At 36.9% G+C, this 22,955-nt stretch overlaps 3 protein-coding genes across 3 annotated transcripts; all 3 read right to left on the bottom strand.

Moving 5' to 3' along the window:
• Positions 1 to 6,860: 6,860 nt before the first annotated feature.
• Positions 6,861 to 8,005, bottom strand: LOC140139416 (uncharacterized). Its single transcript, XM_072161177.1, has 2 exons — positions 7,700 to 8,005; positions 6,861 to 7,553 (listed from the first exon to the last, which is right to left on the bottom strand). Exons 1-2 carry the CDS (start codon positions 7,995 to 7,997, stop codon positions 6,922 to 6,924), a joined length of 930 nt encoding a protein of 309 aa, XP_072017278.1. The 5' UTR covers positions 7,998 to 8,005; the 3' UTR covers positions 6,861 to 6,921.
• Positions 8,006 to 8,352: 347 nt separating this feature from the next.
• Positions 8,353 to 11,959, bottom strand: LOC140139055 (zinc finger MYM-type protein 1-like). Its single transcript, XM_072160837.1, has 4 exons — positions 11,937 to 11,959; positions 11,263 to 11,329; positions 8,989 to 10,404; positions 8,353 to 8,676 (listed from the first exon to the last, which is right to left on the bottom strand). Exons 1-4 carry the CDS (start codon positions 11,957 to 11,959, stop codon positions 8,353 to 8,355), a joined length of 1,830 nt encoding a protein of 609 aa, XP_072016938.1.
• Positions 11,960 to 12,085: 126 nt separating this feature from the next.
• On the bottom strand, positions 12,086 to 22,092 carry LOC140139054 (follicle-stimulating hormone receptor-like). Its single transcript, XM_072160836.1, has 9 exons — positions 21,293 to 22,092; positions 19,992 to 20,123; positions 17,931 to 18,051; positions 16,895 to 16,966; positions 16,562 to 16,633; positions 15,110 to 15,181; positions 13,602 to 13,673; positions 12,966 to 13,052; positions 12,086 to 12,677 (listed from the first exon to the last, which is right to left on the bottom strand). Exons 2-9 carry the CDS (start codon positions 20,050 to 20,052, stop codon positions 12,086 to 12,088), a joined length of 1,149 nt encoding a protein of 382 aa, XP_072016937.1. The 5' UTR covers positions 20,053 to 20,123; positions 21,293 to 22,092.
• Positions 22,093 to 22,955: the final 863 nt, after the last annotated feature.

Below are 22,955 nucleotides of genomic sequence, written 5' to 3'. Positions count from 1 at the left end.
TTTGAGCGTTTCGACAGTATTTTTGTGGGACATGAGAGCACATCAGACATATCGAATTGCATTCTGAATACGAAGAATTTCTTTCTGATATCGAATAATCTTCATTTGTTGAAATTCACGATATAATATAAATTTTATGACAAATTATTAAAATTTGATATTTTTCACATTTTTGATATATAACAGTCCTCGAAGTAAATTTGATAAATCTAATTATATATTCTTAAAGTGTATGTAGCTGGGAGGAAAAGCCGACGATCAAGTGAAAATTTTGACCTTTTATATTGAGGATATGGATTTTTTCCCCAAAAATACTTAATTTTTTTTGTGTGTTTTGGGGAAAAATCAATAATTATCTTCAATACGAAAGGTCAAAATTTTCAATTGATCGTCGGCTTTTCATCCCACCTACATACACTTTAAGTATAAATCATCAGATTTATAAAGTTTACTTCAGTACTGTTAAATATCAAAAATAAATTGCCATAAAATGTGTATTACATTGTGAATTTCAAAAATTCAAAATTATTTGATATCAGAAGGATATTCTTCGTATTCAGAATGCAATTCGATATATCTGATGTGCTCTAATGTCCCAATACTGTCTAAACGTTCATACCCGACCCCTTAATATAACCAGATATTTAAATGTTTTCTGTAAAATGTTTTGTGTTTGCTGGGTGCATAAGCCCAACGGACGCTACATTCCATATATTGAAAAGCGTTTTATACGAAACAATACAACCGGTCCTATATTTATAAATTATTTTCACATGGGATCTACTCTTTAAAAATACACCGATCGGGTCAAAATACATGTCAAATTTTCTCTCTCGATACAATGATTCAATTAATAGTTTCCCATAATGCGACATATCCAGTTTTCCTGAACAAATATCAATACCTATAAGTGACCACTTGATAAAAAACTTCTTTGGTGTTTATATACAGTGGTCAAGTGGTTGCGATTTGCATCTTTGATACAAACGTCCACCTTTAACGCCCGAAAGACGTTGAAAATGGACAGTCTTGTTCTGCATCACGCGTTTTTTAATGCAACGCATTTAATTTCCTCCTCGAAAAAGTATCAATTTGTTAATAAAGTTATCATAATGCATGAAGTGTTCCATATTATACAAAAATATTTGGGTGTTGTTGTTTTTTGTTTTTGTTTTTTGCAACCATAATATCGGGAAGCACTGCTTAATTTTAAGCGACAATTTAGAGTAAAAATGAAAAGCATGCTGAATTAAAGTAGACATGAGACCCGGGTATAAGCCTTATCTTGTTTGTCGCCCTCGTTTGACCATTTGTTGTACAATGTCTCTAACTGAGATGCAAGTATCGTCGTGTGGTATGAACGGGCGTATGAATGGGCTTTAGGCGCAAGAAATGAAGAACTTATTTCCAAACCGTGTTAAGTACAACCACCTTTTTAAAACAAATTCATTCATTGAAAAAAAATCTCCATATTTAAACCTAACATGTTTTTATGGTCCTATATATGTAATCTTCACTTTGCAGTAATCTATACTATTAAAGAGGAACTTGCCGATAATCGATACTTTGAAGAGGAACTGATCGATTCATCGGTATCATCTCGGAGATTATAGATAAATTATAAATTAATAAATAGATAAATAAATAAGTTCTAGCATTTCCAGATGAATGGTAAATGCATAGATAGATAGATAAATTAATAAATACAAATAATTATTTGGATTTATTCGGTAGATCAACCAATGGTGGCCCGCTTATTTACGGTCCGTTGCTGCGTTGCTATACGCGGATTACGCACAGGTCGTGGCAACTTCCCGACGCGCTAATGGTAACAAAACTTCCAGTTTCATCTAAGACGGAAAATATCACATCTCTTAGACGGAACTAACAAATTAATGGCTGAGACAAAGGTGGTTTTAAGTTACGTATTTTGAAAATAAATGGTCCAAGTGATCTAATAATTTTGAAAGTGATATTAGTTTATCCGTTCGTGGTGATTTTCGACGGAGAGTGGGCATTATGCGGCATGGTAACCGCAACGGCTATAATAATAAATCAACTGCATTCGTTTATGCAAATTATGACTTTCGGAAACTTCTTTTGTGATGACTTTCCGAAGATTTTACATTCAAGGTAGGCCTAGGCATATATACGGTATTGGAAAGTAATCTGAGTTTATTCGTTTGTCATGTTGTGATGAATTTCGATGGGGAGTGTGGGACATTATTAGCAGATTATAGCATGGTATAAAACCGCAACCGCTAAATATCCCCCGGGGGGATCACTCAAATATGACATTGTACGCATGCGTGACCAAATTTTTTTCAAACACCCCCTAAACGAGTTTTACCCTAACAGCAAATTAAGCCCCTTAATAAGGTAATTTAATATAGAATTTACCCCCTAATGAGTTTTTTGGCCAGAAAAAATGAAAAAATGTACCCTTTTCGGACTCGTAATTTACCAAAAATTTGAAAAGGTACCCTAAACAAGTTGTTCAGTTTCAGAAAACTACCCTTATTCTTGAAAATCAGTGTTTTTTAGACCCTAAATGCGTCACTCGCGTAACTCGCCTTGCCTAAAAAAACACCCCATTTTCCTTGTTTTTTTGGTCACGCATGCGTACAGACCAATTATGTGAGTGGCCCCCCCGGGAAATATCCGTGGCGTAGATTTCTTTTTGACATTAGGGGAGGGATGAAAACATTTCTTGAAGATATTAATAGTGAATCCGGCATCTTTTGGCAACATTAACAATGGCGTAGATTTCTCTTGACATGGCATGGGGGATGGGTCCGTTTAAATCAATTTCTTGCAATAGGCCTACAGTGAAGCCAGCATCTTGGCGACAGAATAATTTATGGCAAGCTAATTAGGCCTACTGGTGAATTATATTGTGCAAAAGTGGAACAAATTCGCACGAAGGCCGCAAAAATTGGCACTTTTTAGTTTGGCCAAAAATGAGGTTAATTTTGTCAGAAACCCACATCTATTATACATGTGTGAACTTGGGGTGATTGTACGGACCATTGACCTTATCAAAACATTGGGGGGGGGGGGTATACCCACCCCAACACCGGAATTTACGCTATGTAACTCAACCTTCTTGAAACCCAATGTTGCTATAGGCCTACTTGATGAAACAGAAACACATATAAAAAAGAACGAACGAAAGAAATAAAGGAACCCACATACATGCGTCAACATGGAGGTGATTCAGTAGATCATGCCCTTATCGAAATATTGAGGAATTTATTACTCATCCCGGGATTTATGCCTATGTAAAGAAAGAAGAAGGAAGGAAGGAAAAAAGGAAGGAAAGAGGGAAGGAAAGAGGGAAAGAAAGAGGGAAAGAACGAAAGAAAGAAAGAAGGAAAAAGAAACAACGGGAAAGCAAGAAAGAGAAAGGAGAGAGAAACGAAAACATAGAAGAAATAGACAGACAGAAAGAAAGAAAGAAAGAAAGAAGAGAGAGAGAGAGAGAGAGAGAGAGAAAGAAAGTGAACAAGCAAGAAACAGAAAGAGAAATGGAACGCAGGAAAGAGAGAAACTGAAAGAAAAAAGGGAAAGACAAAGAAAAAATAAGTAAAATGGGGAAGGAAAGAGGGAAAGAAAGAAAGAAAGAAAGAAAGAAAGAAAGAAAGAAAGAAAGAAAGAAAGAAAGAAAGAAAGAAAGAAAGAGGGAAAGAAAGAAAGAAAGAAAGAAAGAAAGAAAGGGAAAGAAAGAAAGAAAGAAAGAAAGAAAGAAAGAAAGGGAAAGCAAGAAAGAAAGTGAGGGAAAGCAAGAAAGAAAGGGAGGGAAAGCAAGAAAGAAAGGGAGGGAAAGCAAGAAAGAAAGGGAGGGAAAGCAAGAGAGAAAGGGAGGGAAAGCAAGAGAGAAAGGGAGGGAAAGCAAGCAAGAAAGAACGGGAAAGCAAGAAAGAAAGAACGGGAAAGCAAGAAAGAAAGAACGGGGGAAAGCAAGAAAGAAAGAACGGGAAAGCAAGAAAGAAAGAACGGGAAAGTGAGAAAGAAAGAACGTCGTTTGCAAAGTAGAGGCAACAAATGGTAGGCCTACCACATCACTAACCGCGTAATAATTGAGCTGTTAAAAGCGATACCAATTGACATGATTACCATTTCCATCGTTTATACTAACCGCTCCCGTTTACTAACCGCTCCCATTTACTCATCTAGCGGGGGCCCGCGCGAAGCGCGGGTACCCGCTAGTTTTTATAAAAATCGAACTATTTTTCATTGCCATATTTCCTAATTTTTTCAAAGTGAATTTTGTGGACTGAACACGGTTTGGAAATAAACTCTTCAAATATGGAACATGGCAGCCTCTCTAATATATTCGGCTAGCTAACTTATAACTTGGACTCTGATGTGTTGGAACTATTTGTTTTCTGCGTCGATGATTGTGATTGTTTGTTCTTTCGCATATCGGTAACCAAATAAGCGATTGTATACAGATATGGATTAAGAGATGAATTTATAGGGAGAATAAATACCACAGACCACGTGTACATCTGTAAAGGAATCACGGCGGCCCCCGTCTGTGAGAGAATACCCATAATAATGACCGGCATCCAACATATGAAATCCGTACCAACTATCACCGCCATTCTGATAGCAATTTTGATATCATCTCTTTGTGACTGATTTCGCTTAACTTTTTTGCTTTGAGCTTTCACTTTGATAAACATAGCAACATAGCACACAAATATTGCTAAGAAGCAGACCAGGTGCGTAGATTTCTTGTTGACATTGGGGGGGATGATCGGCGCGAAGCGCCGGCCGGAGCACTTGTGCGACGCAGGGGGGTGTCTGAGGGGGGATGTGCCCCCCTCAGAATTTGAAAAAAATTGAAAAAACGAAGTCTAAATGGCGCGATTTGGTGCATACTTTTAAGCCAAATTTTCAATAAAAATCCGCATTCGGAATATGACAAATTACACCATTGAAAGTTTTTATTACTGAATGAGTATGATATCATAAGGATGAAACAAGAATGTTGTTCAATCCATGAAACCTGAAAATGAAGTAATGGTTGTCGCGTAGAGCGCCCGTAACATGTGGGGTCCAGGGGCCGCATTAGGCCCACTGGTGTGGTCCAATGTGGCGGGGTGGGGACGGCGCCCAAAGCTCTTAGATAGGCCCCTATTACTAGAGTGGCCAAAGAAGCTATTTTTGCTCAATCTAAACATGTATTCTACATGCCATCTTCATTTTTTATCGACTCGAAGGCTGTCTCAGTAAAAAGTGAACCTTTTTTTGTATTTTACGATTAGTGGGAGGGGCGGCCTCCTTTTTTTCCCGCCACCCTGGGCATAAGGCACAGAATATTTTTCTTACAAGTTTTCAGGTTTTTTATGAAATACTTATAGGTCCTATATTTCTAACATTCTTTAACATTCATAAAGTTACAAAATGTGACTTGTCCATCAATATATGTTTATATATCTTGCATGATGACAATGCTCATCCATAGGCCTACGTATCTCCATGATGAGTACAATGCTGTAGCTAATACTGTAGCTACCCGTGAGTGCTAAAATAGGCCTATTGACATGATTGATGTTGCTTATGATATAACATGATACATATTATGTGAGATACAGCTACAAATATAGATGATTTGACATCATAACTTTGATAACATTTTATGTTATATAATATGTATTCCTTTGTCATGATACACTTTGCGTTACAAAACAATATCAAAAAAAGGATCTCAAATGCAGTATGCAAATTGGCTAAAGTGTAGATTTGGCTAAAGTGCCATCTACACACGTTCAAGATGATAACCAACTGTTGATGTGGAGAATAATATTTCTGTAGTAGATGACTTCCCAATCCATGCATCAGGCAGAAGCTCCTATAATATGTATTCATTGGTCATGAATCATGATACATATTTGTATTATAAAACAATATAAAGAATCTCAAATGCATTATAGAGTCACTCTTGCTCCATCCTACAGCGATCAAACTGGCTAAGGTGTAGACACAATTAAACGCCGTCTACACAAGTTCAAGTTGATAAGCAATTGTCGACGTGGAGAATGTCCAATTTCCTTTTAAGTATAGACACGGTTAAGCGCCGTCTATACAAGTTCAACTGGCACAGCCATGGTAAGCACAAGAGAATAATAATTTCTGTAGTAGATGACTTCCAAATCCATGCATCGGTGAGAAGATCATTACAACGAATGCAGTTAAGGGTGAGATTCATGATGCATAATTATAAAGATGCATGTGTCTGTGGAGAATTTGCAAATTTCCACGTGGTAACATGTTAGGATGCAAATTTTTGTTACATTAAGGCCAGTGTGCTTATAAAATACTTCATAACATTAGTCTTAAAATTCTATAATGAATTTTATGAATTACATAAATGTTATAGTATACTCTATTTGAGTTATGGCTTATTTGGGTTTTTTTTTTAATCCAAAGCCATTAATTTAACCATTTTGATTTCAACAAAAAACAAAACAGAAAACAAAAGAAAACAAGAAAACGAAAAAAAAACCACCACCCGAACTGTGGTCTTAACATTTATACATGTTTACCTGCTCATCATTGTTCAAGAAACCGTAGGAAAAGTAACAAAATATGTTTACCTACTACCTATAATAAATATTATAATAGTTAAGAGAGAACTACATGCATAGGCCTATAAGAAAAATGACCAACAAATGACAAAACAAATAAATGGTCACAATAGTTACAATCATAATGCACAACAATAGGAACGACTCATTCTGCGGTAAAATCTGACTGATATTCTTAGTCATTAACAGGCATGACTGATGTACAATTTATACCAAACCATGTCAATATACACTAGTTTCAGTATAGAATTCTAACTTGTCCAGAGTTACCTTTTCCACTTGGAATTAAAATACAATCCCACAATTTGGTTGATTGGGATTACTATTATGCGGTGCAGGCGTGCAAGCGATAACCATTAACCAGCTGAGCATAAACAATTCGAAGTCCGATGTATTGTAAAAAAAGACGTCGTTCTGCCATGTAGTCATAATCTGGACCAATTAAACCCCCGTAGTTACCAGGAAAGGCTTGATTAGATTTGCTATTTGAGGGTAAAAAACCTAAGATCATAACCAGAATATCTTCAAAATGATATACTACTTCAAGTGAAGTTACCAAACATATTTTTCTTGTCTCTGATCTTGACGCAAACTGAGCTGCAAGGGGTACTACATCAATGTCATCTAGCACTAATTTGTGAATGTTGCAGACTGCACAAGAGTTCAGCCTTGTTTGTGTCATTGTGCTCCGCAGCCACGTTTTCAGACGTCTGAGTGCAGAGAAGCTACGCTCACATTCACATGATGTTACTGGGCACACCAGCATCAACTTCAGAAGAGACTTCACATCTGGGAAAAGAGCTCTAACATCTGCAGACATGTTTTGGTATGCTCTGGTTGCACCTTCTATTGTCGTTGCTTTGGATGTGTGAAGAAACATGTCAAGCTGGGTCTTGAATGCAGTGAGATTGGTATTGAACTCAGGATATTTATGCAAAATGTCCTGGTCAACAATTCCTGTATCGAATAAAGATATAAAAACCCGGAATATTTGGTTAATTGGAACGATCATTAAAGCAAAGTACACTGTTGGGAAACATACACATATTACGTTTATAAGTCGTTTGAAATATCTATAAACATAAGAAAAGAATTTTACATACCTGTGGTTATAATTTCTTCTAGCTTCTGATAGTCTTGCAGATCTGCCTTTGAACCTTCACCAAATCTGTCAGAGAGGTTGTTCATCATACCATCTACAAGTTGAAAGTAGGCCATTCTGAAGTGTTCTACCGCCGATTCAGCATGGTGCGCAGCTGCAGGTCCTGTAAATCGTGCTGGTGGTCTTCGTCGTCTTGGGACTGCCAGTGGATTGAGATCGAGCTTGGTTATTAAATCAGAAGTTTCAGTGAAAATTGATTCAAATACAGTAGCTTCACGCAGTTCTTTCAGCTCTGTCATAACTGTGTTTACAGCACTTTTCATCCCTGAAAGTGAATGCAACAAATAAAGAACGACAATTAGTGTTTGTTCAAGAAAGTTGTGTCTGCATTGTCATTTTGCTTTTGTATTTCATTCATCAGCAATAATTTCATCTTGTTTAATTAGTTAATTAAAATAATATAATTTAACTCAATTAAAACTTAAAATGTTTATAAAACTTACACAACTCATTTAGCTTAATCTAAGTTTATAAGTGTGCAAAATTATGCCGACTTTCTTGCCCTCAATCGCCCATTTGTAATCATAGTTGTATTAATAACTGAAAAACAAACAAATGTATAAATACAGCACATTATGAGTAAATACGTTGTTTTTATTTGATACCTGACATTGTTGCTGTCCGCGCTTGAAGTCCAGCATTAAGTGTTTCCAAGAGAGCCAATGGTTTGTTTACCATCCTTAAAGCCAGCAAAACCTCTCCCTTCTGGAACCTGTCCAGGAGACCGTTGGCCTTTGTTGCCGTATCGCTTGTGCTGGATTGCGCCATTGTCTCCAAACTATCGAGTACGACCTTGTAATTATTTACTACCGATTCTACTGCCGACTGCCGACATAGCCAACGTGTTGGACACAATGGTCTAATAGAAGCCGTGCTGGTGCCAGGTTGTAGCTCACTTGCGATGTCCTTGAAGATGGTCTGAAATGAAAAAGAAATACAAGATAGCCTTGTGAAACTTAACGTTTCATTCTCTTTTAGCCATACTCACACCATATTTTAATGCTGCCTTCTTTGCCATCTTTGGCATTAATTTATGATCATGATGACGGCTGCTGATCCCCAATGTCCGGGTACAAGTAGGTAGGCCTATTGTACCTGTATCCGTTGGTTATACTTGTCTCTGTAATTACGTGGATAATTAAATCATGCAGGAAAATAGAAATAGTGAGGCACAATATCTGATATCTCAAAGCTTCTCAAAAGGCCGGCATTATGAATCAAATTTTTTACCTTATAGTTTCCAGATCTTCGATAAAGAGTACCCAAGTCTTGCACCCATTGCAATGCATCTCGCACCAATGGGGAGGATGTCACAGCATGTTGCATAACAAGATTGGAGACATGCGAGCTGCAGTGAAAGAACATCGCTAGTGGTTGTTTGCTCTTAATCTTGGCTTGGCACCCAGCATATTTGCCACTCATATTGGATGCACCGTCATAAGTTTGAGCACGCAGATTGTCGATAGACAATCCAAGACGGATGATCACATCTTCAATAATAGTAGATATCGCTTCACCGGAAGATGAAGGAGCCTCATAAAGTCCAATAAAGTCTTCGTGAACATTGAGCTCGTCATCTACATGCCGAATGCAAATAGATTCTTGTTCGGCTCCGGTGATGTCTTGAGTGCCATCCACCATAACAGCATAAAACTTGTTCTTGCGAATGACGTCAGCTACATGACGCATCGCAGCATTGCTGAAATCTTGCAGCATTTCATTCTGCCCTTGCGGAGAGGTATAATTTGTAGCACGTGCTGTATAGCTTGTCAGGTCTGGATCGTCCTCAGCTCGAAGACGAAGTAGTTGATGGAAATTGCCCTCGTCTGCTGTGTGGCCTCTTAGTGCTAGACCTTGACGAGCAAGATATTTCACAGAGGTGTATACCTTGACCAACATTCTCCTATTGATTTCTTGCCGTTGTGATGCTTGCTCGTCAACTTGAGCAACCACTGTTGGTCTTTTCTGTGCTCTAAGCTGTTCAGCAGCGAATTTATGCGTCTCTGAACTTTCGTGCTGATGAAAGCGCCCCAGATTGTTTTTACCTAGGCCAGTTACCTTTTTCCAATTTTGAAATCCAGCAGATATAAAGGCATCCTCCTTCTTGTTAGCTAAGCTCAGTAGGCCTTGCTGGTATGCTGATGTACATTTGAAGCAAAGAACACCTTTGCGTGATTTTGAATAATGCAACCAAGGCCAGGTTTTGAACCACTTTGTCTGGAAATATACAAGTTGTGTCTTCGTCTTTTTTGGTGGTATCCCTGACGTATCAACTGGTTGATATGGCTTATCGGGCAAATGGTTGGATGTTAACGCAGGCTCACATGCTGAGCTACATGACAAAGTCGGCGACTCAGTTTCATTTGGGCCGGATACGAGTGAGTTCTCTTCTGTTGAGGTCTCAATCTCACTTGTATTTGGCTCGTTTGTGCTCGCCACTTGCTCTGTTGAAGAACTTTCACTCTCGGGTGGACATCGTTGACTCGAAGAGGGCATGGCTTCAGAAGTTTCATCACATGAGGCACGTTCTGGAGTTGGAGTTTCTTCCTGCGGATCATTTGGGGATGTTCGCTGTTTCTTGTTCATGTAGTATAAAATACTCCCACGTTTTGGTGAGCTCGGTTCACTCGGTCTCTTACCAGACATCTAAAAGAAAAACATACAATACGAAATAAATCACTGGCTTCTTTTACATTGGTTATAATGTAATACATGGCTATACTTTGTTATATGGGCTAGTTTTGGTCCCTTTCGCGGTTCGACTAGCCGTAATACAATAAAATAATAATAAATACAATAAATACAATAAATTGACTCGTCAGTATGGATAGTACTAGTACAACTTTTTGTATGATAAAGTGGGGCATACAACTCAGATTGTCTGTTTAATGGTCACATATAGATAATGATATCAGGAATTCACTTGTCACGTGCACATTTACCACATTTAAAAAACAACTCAGGGCTTTTCTAAACAACATCTCATAGCTGCAACTTCAATTTTTTCCATCACTGCAGCCATTTTTTTCTTGTCTCTTGTGTTAAATTGTATATAACTTTTGTGTAAACTTATTTTGATGTTTGCTGAGTTGGGGGCACTGCGCCTTTTGGCGACAGTGCTTTCCTGTGCTTTTCAGTGCTCCCTGGCAGCTCAGGAGGCCTCCTTTATGTTATTTTCTATTTTTGATGTTTGTTGCCAAATGAATAAAATAAATAAATAAAATAAATAATAACGGACACCCAACGTTGCACTGTTTCTGATAGCTACATTTTTGGAAAAATGCGTTTAATTTTGACCAAAGAAAGTGATTATGAAAAAGAGAAAACATTGGGAGGGGTAAAAAGCGTTTCCTCTATTCTTAGTTTTTGTATTTGTTTTCTTTTCAAATCAACAACATGTTTTGACATTTTAAGGGTGTGGGTATTTTTAATCCCTTACTGTGGACCACAGTCTGTGGTACTGAACATTATTAATGCGTACTGCTCACCGCAAACCATACATACATCCGGATGCATGCAGCTTAATGTAGGGTCTTCTAACATTGCATCGTGGGAACCTACGAAGTCGTGGCTATGAATCGAAGCGTTACAGATGAAATATAAAAATAGTAGAAATAAACAAATAATAACAGTTGATGAAATAATCAGAAATATAGGCCTATCTATCATGAATTCATTTCATTATCTGCTCGGAGGAGCCAATATAAATAACTCTTCTCAAATGTTCATATAAAAGATAATTATACAACACACGTACTAGCCATTCTATAAACAATACCAATTTTCCAACATAACGGGAAAGTTTACGTTTTCCTCAGCACAATGTCTTTGCAAGATTTTACTATGTTTACAGCATAATGCAAATAATGTAAAGAAACATCAAATACCTTATCAGATGGCAGTAGCACCGTATATCCCCGGCCTATATCATGGAAACGTGAAGATCAGTTCCCGGGATCAGTTACACCACGTGCGACAATGAAGTGATATACGTACACGAAATTCTTCGAGATGCAAGATCCTCTCGATTGCGAAGATGAACCTAGTGATGGGCTAATTAAAGTACTTTAAGTCTTGGGCAATGTTATCATTCTGAATAATTTCGGATTAGTAATTTGACTTTCTTTTAACATTAATATGATAATATTCTTAAATATTTATGATCAAATTTTCCTTACCTCTCCTTCTCTCCAAGTTTCATGTGAGCAAAACTGCACTTTGTGGCATTCACGTACGCGTAACATTGGGGGGGATGAGTACACGGCGCATCCCCCCCTTGTAAAATATTGGGGGGGATATATCCCCCCCATCCCCCCCGGATCTACGCCTATAAGTCAGACTCGGGTCCCGCTTGCAAAGTAGGAACTAAACCTAATACAAAAGCTATTGCCCATGTTATTGCTGCGGCTACTTTAGTTGACATGACACCCAACTGGAATTTACTCAGCGGAAAGACAATACAAATAAACCTATCAATTGATATCAATGTTATGAAGAAAACAGAAGCTTCACTCGAGAGAAGGGATAAAAAACTTGCGAGTTTACATAATTGGGAAGAGCGCCAATGATCTGAATAGACGAAATACTCTTCACCATAATACAAATCTACGAATGCCAAAATTAGCATGTATATACCCATTAAGCAATCTGAAACTGCCAAATTGCCAATTAAGAAAGACTGTTTAGCTTGGACTATAATTGATCTAGCGTTTTTAGTGGTTGGCCTTTCTCTAACTCTGACTGCTACGACGAATAAGTTACCAATAATTGCACTGATTCCAAGAATCCACATGAAGACTCGAAGGAAAACGTTCTGCATGAGACTTCCGCACATGAAAAGTGGAGGTTGCTGTTCTAAAATGACGCATTTGTCCAATGTATCCCCAAAGAAACAGCACAGGAAACGGTCATCAGCGTACCTTTAAATATCAAATTGACCAACTCGAATTATTTTACAAGGCTGAATACTTTAACTGTGTTTTTACCTATTCATTTAAATGATTGATTGGTTTCAATGAGATTTCACCCACACCCCATATAAAGCTATACTATCGTATCTCACGAAATACAGTTTCCAAGAAAATCCCGGACAAGCAAACTGGGTCACGCCTAGCATTTTTGACCGCGTGATTTTATTGTAAAAAGTTTTTTCCACCAGTTTTTTAAAAAGTAGTATTGGCAAAATAAGTTTTAAAATAAAAACTTACAACTCTTTCAAACGGTGCAGACTGTCAAATCCTCCGTTCTCAACATGTACTGCACTTGTGTTCGTTTCGGTCTTTCGTATCAAAACTCTAAAAAACGTCGATAATATATAATACATTCAGTTATGTTGGGTTTCACATGGGTCGGATTTTGATCAAAATGGATGGATTACTATTTTGAGTTACCATGTGCAAGTCTAGCAGGCTGACACGGTTGTAATCAATTATTAATTTTTTTTTTTTTTTGCCTTGGTAGGGTGTAATGTGCGGCATAGGGCATTGTGGATGTAGTTGTATTGAAAGACGTGTATATGTAGCGTGGTGTGTGGGGTGTGATTGGGAGGCTGTAAGCATCAATGGGAAACACGGATACCGTTTCAAAAGATGAAATAAAGCACTATTATAACCAGCCATGGTGCTACAAAAGTGTTCGTATATATATTTGATGATTTTTATCAGGTTTGATTGTTGAATTTTAATGAAGATATTAAAATGTTTGTTGTCTAGTCTTGATTTCTATATATATATATATATCAAAATCGAAATATGTCAGGAAATGGTTTTACTTTTTATTATTAATATAACTGCTTCCATAATATTAAACATATGGAACGATTCCATGGAAACGTTTATACTTACAAAATTTCAAGTTTAGTAGTCTCAAGAAACGCGTCGGTTTGGATCGTAGAGATTGGGACATTCAGCAAGTATCTGAAATTAATATTTGAATCAACGTTTATTTATACCTACTATTATTTGCTGTATGAATTATGATATTAGAAACACTGAAAACCATAGTGTATCGTTAAAAGTGAAAGCCTAACACGTGTGGGAGACTATGAATCACACAAGTTATGAGTTATCATACTTATACGAGGAGGTATCCATACAAACTACTAGTATAACACCGTCATGGATTATGCATTTGAATATATCGCCCTACCAATCAATGCACTACACACATGGTAAGTGAAACCGTGTGCAAATATGGATTGTTTTATTCAAATAAGTGTAACTCGGGTTTGGTGCAGGCAAATGCAGCCATTCTTTTACATATTCAGAATCTGCTCTTTCCAATGAGATTTTTTATTTACAGCGGACTCTTTCCAGATTTTGTGCAAAAGCGCTACATACAAACATGAGGTAACTTCATTTTGAATCATCCTGTAGTTTTTGAATTTTACATTTTCCTTTTTTTAACTATTTCTTTATTTATATAAATAAAGAAATAGAAAAAAGTAAACTTCAAAAATATACAATAACATTTTTTTTGTTCAGTTCCAAATTTATGTCGGGCGAAGTGCATTGCAGACTTGACGACAACTTGCCTAACATAATAATAATGGTCTTAGGGGATCAATTATGTCGTCAAAAATTTCATCTTGGAGTAGTCTTGGCCAGACTGTATGTGGCTATCACGAACATCGACGAGTGTCATACCGACACAAACTGGCTGTGTATGAGACTAATTTTGGAGGAGGTATGAGGAAAGATTAAATAGAATTGGTCTTTGATCATTGCCCGAATAAATAAGGAACATGTTCTATTATTAATTGAAATAGGAACACAGCTGGTCCTCCGTAAGCTCTTGGACGGATGTTGAATGTTGTGGGCAGACCAATTACGGTTTTTTTTATATGAAGTCATTTATTACATGACACAATGACCCATAGTTTTAATAGGAAAATCAAATAACGACCGCAAATAGCTGGAGAAATGTCCTATCGATACATGTACCATTGTATTGTCTATCATTTAGCCTTTATCAATACATTTCAGGCAGTTTCTTCTGTAAAAGTGTTACAACCAACATGCTCAATTGATGTACTGGGTAACTTTAATTTCATGACTTACTTGAAGAGATAATAACGATATTAGCTCTTAAATTTTTGCGATCAATATGGAACTACCATGAAACAAGTATTTCATCTGATTTGAAAAACAAAATGAGATAAATAAATACAATTTCTACTGAATGAAATTGCGGCCCGAGTCGTAGCTTGTAGCTACCCCTGTTCTAAACATGCATTCGATAATAAAGAAAGAGGACATTTGATCACTATATTTCTTCCCATATGTTACTGAAATATGTAGTTAAGCTTTATAGTTGTGATTTATATGAACTTTGATACCTGGCCATAACTTACAATACTTTCAACTGAGGTAAACCTCGAAAGGCGTGGTTTGTTAACCTTGAAATGTTGTTGCTTGAAAGATCTCTGCAAAAAAACAAATAAAAAGAGTAAAAGTAAACAATAAACGAACGCAAGATCATAACTTTAACCTGAGGAGCATTATATATTGGCACTCCATTAGATGCACGTCATTACTATGGAAGTGTTCGGTCTCAGACCTGCTTGATTTTTTTTTATACTGGGCTCTAGCACATCATGGTTTGAAAATGATTGGCTTTAACGATTCGTTACCTTAACCTAAACTATGCGTAACTATGCGTAACCTTGACTGAGCACAATCTTAACCTTAACTTTGCCTATGTGTAACCATAACTTTAAAATGCCTGAATGCGTAACCGTAACTATCACTGATGGTGTTTTTTATATTTACGTAACCTTAGAAATAATTGGGTTACAAACACCCCCCCCCCACACACACACACACACACAAACCTTACGTAACCTTAAGTTATCGACAACCTTAACGAAAATTACGTGTTTTATATTCTATGGTGTTAATAAAGCTTTAATAGCTTCAAAACGTTTTATGTATGGCATAAACTAACTAACAACAGCTAACACTCGGTCCTGATTTGGTAAAACGATCTTTCTTGATATTTGGCCACTTCCTGGATAATGCGAGGGTGCTCTATCCGTTGGTGACATCCTCAAATTACCATCGTACTTCTTTTTCAATATAACGAAACTTATCTTGACACTTTCTGTCGCTTTCCTTGTATTTACTGTGGTGAAAATATGTAGTTATATCATGCTAACTCATTCGCCAAGACCCTCTAGAGGGCATCAGACACACCCTAACGCATTAATGATAATACGGCAAAACAGTCTTGTTGTTGTGTTTATTTGTGTTACAAAGTAAATCAATCTAACATCCTAAAAATGGTTGTATTTTGAAATTACTTTACCAAATTAGCCATTTTTTTCGAATAGTAAGATTCTTATATTTTCTGAGATATTAAATGTGATTGCTTATTAATTTATTTGATGATAAAAGAAAAACGTCAAGCATTCAAACTTTAAAGCCCTTTTTCTCGAAACCGCGATTTTCAAGTAAAATCAGTTTATCAAATCTGGGCGTGCTTTCACTGCACTAAAATGATATATTGATAATTATGATCATATAAAAAAGGAGTTAACGTACTCAAACAATATTAATTCGTGTGCTAGCGTTTACTTTCATCATTATTAAAATGGTTTAAAGCTGTTTTCCAGCAAAGTTATGAAATGATTTCTATTCAAATTCGTATGTCCTTCCATGTTTAAATAAGCAATACTTTCAACTTGGAGTTCAAAACACATCTAAAGCTGTTCAAATTTTTCTAATCATGCATGAAGGAAATCTGATTTTTTTTTTATGACATTCATATTTTGCTCGATCGGGTCACATAGTATCGGGTTACTTACAACCATGTCAGATTGGTAAGACCGTCAAATGCGCCTAGTTCGAGATGATCAATACTGTTCCTTTCTAATGACCTGTCAACAACGAAAAATCGTTCAATAGTTATATTACACGATTTACAATAATATATTGAAATGTTGGAAAAATATTAGATGGCATTGGATCTCGAAATCCACAATACAAGTACTGCTTATTTTGCAGTGTATAGGCCCTCAATTGAACATAATCACCTTTAAAAGTATCGGTAATAATAATAATAATAGTAATAATAATAACACAGTTAACGCAAGTATCCACATAAAGTTATCCCGATATTGTTATGCCATTATGCTCACAGTGAATTTAATGCAAACAGTCCTTTGAATAATCCAGCTTCTAGGACACTGAAGAGTCCACCGCTAAGTGTCCTGTAAAAACAACAACAAACAAACAAACAAACAGACAAACAAACAAACAAACTCCGTTTAATATGGTAAACATAAGTTACTGTACTCGGCTACGATTAGATGTACTGTAACCGCCAAATCATTCATTGGGTATTATGGTTTTAATTTTCACCTCATTAGGAATACATTTATGTTAACTACGTTCGAATGCAGATAAATGTGAGACAATCATATTCGTCACCCTTCAGTAGATTAGTGGACGCTAAAGCAGTATATAGGCTGTAACAAAAACATTTTTTTGCAAGATTAAAAAAAAAACTATGTCGTATATGTTCCATACTTTGAAATAGTACACGTATTGGCTACCAGAAGCATTAAGTTAGGTTCTTTTTCGCTCTGTTCAAATTCAAAAACTTATGCACCGATTACTATTGTGGTACTACATTGCATTTAAAAAAATAACACACTGGTAACAAAAGTTATGTATACCATAGGGGCAAGAAATCCAGTAACTACACTGGAATTTCAGTGACTCAAGACAAGCGGTACGTTATTTATGATAAGAAAAGAGGTACCGCTAGAATGTGCCTAATTTCTTAACATATACAATGAACCACTTGTCTACGTCTTGAATCACTGAAATTTCAGCGAAGTAATTGGATTCGATCCTTGCCTCTATAATATACACAACTTTTGTTACCAGTGCGTAGCAATTTTTTTGAGAAAAATGCAAAATTAGACACAGAATTTATCAGGGGTTGTAGTACCACCTTAAACCGTGTCAATTATGAACTGTGGCATGTAAGCCACTGTTAGACATAAAGTAGCGCGATAATTATATCCGTGATTCAACGTAAACGGTTCCATTCAGTCGCCTTTGGCATTGATGAGGTTCACAAGGGAAACAATTATAAGTTTTACGAAAGGAAATATTGTATTATTTTGAGAACCATAAGCGCCTATAAGCATCCATATTAATACTCACAGTGTATTGGTCGTTCTAGCCATATTTTTGATAGTCTCCATTGTCCAGCCTTTGCTACAATCTATCTGCAAATTATTTTCTTGATAGGCACAGTTACATTCATCAGGACAGCCTTCAATATCTGCGCAAAGAGTCAAAAATGTTTTGGATGTGGGCGTATAGAAATCCTATGAGTATGTAATTCTCATGAGTAATGTAATTCTGGGTGAGGTGCAAATGATATGCATTTTTGAACGTGAATACAGGGTGTCCCTCTTTTTCTCCTATTTCTGAAAAGTTGATTAAATATATTTTGGTATGTAAAGAAAGCTTTTGTCGTTAGCTTTAATAAATCAAAACAACTATTTCAATCAGCTGACAACTTTTAAAGATATGCTCTTTTTTTTTCACTCTGCCCACGGATAGCAAACATAGTGGTTGGGATGGCTCATGCTGTGGAATGGCCTGCACGATCACCAACCTCACATTACTTTATTTCTTTCCTTTGTATTACTGAATGCATTCGCAAGTATCCGGCGCTCAAGGATGGTACGCAACGCAATTGATGCAATGAGGACCAGGGCTGAAACCTGTATTCGCCAAGGAGGCAACCAGGTAGAGGGCAGAGCAGCACAGTAAACTCACTTTAGAAGAACCAAAGACAAACCAAACAGCCTTTTAGGGCTACCTTTTATCCTAAAAAGAGAAATGACTTATGCTGTAAATAAAAAAGAAAGCAAGAAACAACAAAGTAAGAAACATAATAAAACAAAAAGGCGTAAATAACCATGAAAAAAAAGTAATTGCAATTAAAGCAAAAGAAGTCCCATTCGGCATCCATTTTACCCACAAATTAATTACACTATTAACAAAATCCATTGCCCATAAACCCAGCGGTAAAGCCCATTCCATAAATAAAGTTATTTTATAAAGTTATCATTGAGGAATGTTTGATATTCATGCATGGTATGTGTACTCCTTTTAAATCTTTGAATTAGCCAAACCTTCTCCGTGGACAGAGTGAAAAACAGGTACATTTCTTTATAAGAGTATATCTTCAAAAGTTGTGAGCCGATTGATATCATTGTTTTGGTTGATTAAAGCTAACGATTTAAGGTTTCTTTACATACCAAAATATATTTGATCAACTTTTCAGAAATAGGAGAAAAAAGAGGGCGCAATGAGGAGCCTTTTCTTTTAGGACACCCTGTATTAAAAGATTATCTATCCGTCGCAAGTATGCCGACATGCCATAACCCAATTAAACAAAATTGATTGGGCTTCATTTAAGGGCTGGGGTATGAGCGACCTTGAAGTACAGGTATCTGGAGAAGGGAAGCAACGAGTTACCCCAAATCACAGCGACAGGTAGTGACTGGGCCGCCGAGTGCTAATATATATTTATTTTGGAAGGTTCGTGTTTGTTTTAAATTTTGGGGCGTTTTTCCAAAATTTCATATTTTTGGCGATATTTCAAAAAAAGCGACATGCCAAAGACAAATCTTTTGCACATACTTTGTTATTGCTAATACAACTCTTTTCTGCATACCTACGTTACAATTCGTTGTGGTGATTTAGTAATATTATAAATTTTGTGACTGCATTTTTGCGTTTTCGATGCGATTTTAGGCTTACCGTGATTTAACGTTGATATCTGGTCTTGCTCCTTTTATAATTTTACTTTGACCGTCGGCTTTTGTAAATAACCGAATGTAGATTGGCTCTGAATAAGTATCGTAGTCCTCTTGGTGGGTTTTTTCATGATATAATTAGTTTGAATTTGCATGTAACAACCCAAAATCGACCTCTGAATTCGGGGTTGAATGCTGTTTCCGGAATACCTGTGGACTCAAACAAGTGCACGAGTGGCGACTATGGTTTTATACTTCCCGCATTCATGATTGAATCGCTTCACTGTTCAATGGCTTTCTAATTAAAATGTAGTGGGAGATTTAAAATACACATGCCCTGAGCAAACTACGATGCGCACGCACACTGCAGGGCAAAGAACAATGGAAAGTGCCACAATGCGTGCGCATACTGCCGGGCAATGACGTCACATGTCAAGTTTTCAATACATACCGCATCTTATTTCGTCATCTCCTCCAGGACAACCCAGTTGGCCATCACAGACTTCCTCCATCGTCACACACTTTGAGATGTTCACGTCAGGCACTTCGTCACACAGGTATGACCCAGGGCAAGTGATATAAGCTGCAAATATTATATTCAGATATCATTCGGTTAATTCGGTTACTTTAAGACATGTTAGAAGAAGTTTATAATATGTTATAATATATTATAAAATATATGCTCATCTATATAATTTATAATGTATGTTATAATACTACTGAGCCATATTTGATAACACTTATTACGAATAGTGGAGGGGTTGCACTTATAAACGTAATATACCATTATATCTGGTACTAATGTATAGGTTTGGATCTCCTCTATAAGTACACACATCCCCCACATAATGTCGGTATGATGTCATAATGTGAGCGCAACCTTGCAAAATTGGGCAATTCTGGCTTTGTACACAAGTATAAGCAAGATTAATTTTCTGTTAAAAATTCTACGAGCATGCGATTTTCACCGAATTTTCTCCTATACCAAATATAAAAGGAAATTACTATTATTAAGTAACAAAAAAAATGTCAGTATCTTTTGAAATACTTTTACAAGAGCGATATTAAAATCATGGATTCTACTGTAGAAGCCCAATACACATACACGTAACACATTGTGTCAATACGGCCATATTGACACGGTAAATGCTGTGCTGGGTTGGATATTCTGTATTACATCATATGTATGGGTACGGTGTACCCCGATGTCAAAATACTACGTACTTTTAGTACAGTAATAGCGCCCTCTGTTGGTCATAATTCACTTTAGTACGTATTTTCAACTATGGTGTGTATAGGGTGCATGGGCCTCACCAACCCCCCATCTATGGTCATCTTTTGATTCCTGCCCCTGGTAAGGTGCTGATCGTCTGGGCATAAAGATTTACATTTTTTATGACGGATGAAAAACTTTAGGGAATGGTGCCCCCTCCTGCGTAATTTTAGGGTTAATGCAACACTATTTCAAGTTAGCGGTTAGTGGCTCGGTTTCCTTACGTTGATTTCGAACTTGATATTGAAATAAGATCATGATATTCTTAATGTATGGTTTATCATAATATTGGCCATATAAAAATGCAAAACTATTATAATTATTGAATTGTGTATCGGACTGACTAGCATCAAAGGTTTGTGGTACATGACATAGTCCGTGATTTAGCTAATAACAAAATAAAAATGCGATAAAGAGCCAAATGCAACGTTGCTTCAGCTTCTGGATGGGATGGATTTTGAAAAAACTGTTCAACAAACCACAATGACTTTCGTCTGCCTGATTCACATAGCAGTCTACAAAGCCATCACATTTTGATTCAAACGTCACACAAAATCCAGATCCGCAATGGTATTCATCCGCTTTACATACACCTGAAAATAACAGAAAAGTTCATTTGTGACCTGTCACGGCGAATGAGCCGTAAATTCCTACCCCGGTCAAAATTGTTTTATTTCGTGTCTAGAAAATATACATCATAAGGTTTAAAATGGTATATTATTTGACTTCAAACGATATCCAGTAGCGGGGTTATGGTTTGTTGAACATTGCTCCTTCAACAAAATAGTAGTTTTTATCGTTTCTACGTGTATCTCTTTTTCCACATTGTTGGCAATAAATATCAAACAGTCATAATTGGCGGTCATATCAAATCATCCCTAAGTCAACGAGGTTCAAGAAAGTTTTCTCATTATTAATTGTTAGTTATAGATACCTATACAAAATACAATGCCTGGTAACCCACCACTTGAACCGGATTTAGCCAAAGCAAACAAAGACCAGAGCTATTAAAAATTCTATTGCCATCTAAGGTAGAAGCTTATTATCCTCTTCAACAATAGGATTATTGATTGATTTTTGACTATCAAAATGAGTTAGATGTCGCGCCAGCTAGAGATGCTGATGAATACGTCCTGCATTTTAGGGAATTTACGGCTCATTCGAGCTGTCCGGTCACATTTACTGTATTCTCGAATGCCCGGGTCACTGGTTAGATCGCTGGTACTAGAGGCCAGCATTGAATACTAGATATTTGCTTCATGGGCCCTTCATACACTTGAAATGATATATGTAGCTGTGGGTTGGCAGTTCACTGTCATGTACTCGCTGGTGGTGAGACCTAGATAGGTCAAACCATACTTTCCCGGCTGTAAACTTCCACCGCTTTTTGTTTCAGTTATTGTTTTCGGAAACCGTTATTATTTCTGCCATTCTATATCACATGTCCGCATGTCTTTTTGATTTTTTTTTTTGCATATCAATCATAATTTAAAATTAAAGTACACATAACCTACCTCCAACAGCTGAAACTGGTATCTTTATCTGTTTCTGTTCCAATTCAAGTCGATATCCCAGCCTACTACCGGTGCCATCGGTCTTCAACGCAAACCACATACTGGACGTCGATGAGGTAATCGCTCGTACTTTCAGTACACCAGTTAATTTTGCTATTGCATTCACTCCTGCCAGTGGACCGTTACCAACAGTCAAGAAATCATATCTGTTTTCCAATTCGAATGATATCACTCGAACGACGATTAACGATTCGTTATTGTCGGTGAAAATTACCCACTGACAATCGAGATTGGGTGGGTATGGATCTGGGTACCCTGGAGATGTTAGGTTTGCGAAGTTCCCGGCACGTGTCATGTTTGTTGGGTACACGAATGATGTCATGTTCCCGAGGAAAATAGTTTGTTGCTCACAAGTCGCTGCATGAAGGATGAAGAAAAGTATTAACAGGTTAAAAAACATTGCGCCAAAGTTTCAACTGTGTCATTTGCGAAGAGACCGATAAATTGGCAAACACCATACCATACAGTAAGCCAAGGAATTAAGGTACCAGTTATGTTCACCTCCACTCCACTTTTAACCAATCAGATGAGAGGAATCTATATTATGATGTGTATTGTCTTTATTTAG

This window comes from Amphiura filiformis, chromosome 18 (assembly GCF_039555335.1).
Source record: "Amphiura filiformis chromosome 18, Afil_fr2py, whole genome shotgun sequence".
Lineage (NCBI taxonomy): Eukaryota > Metazoa > Echinodermata > Ophiuroidea > Amphilepidida > Amphiuridae > Amphiura > Amphiura filiformis.
Note: the sequence above shows the minus strand (reverse complement) of the source record. Positions and strands in the feature narration are given on the sequence as shown.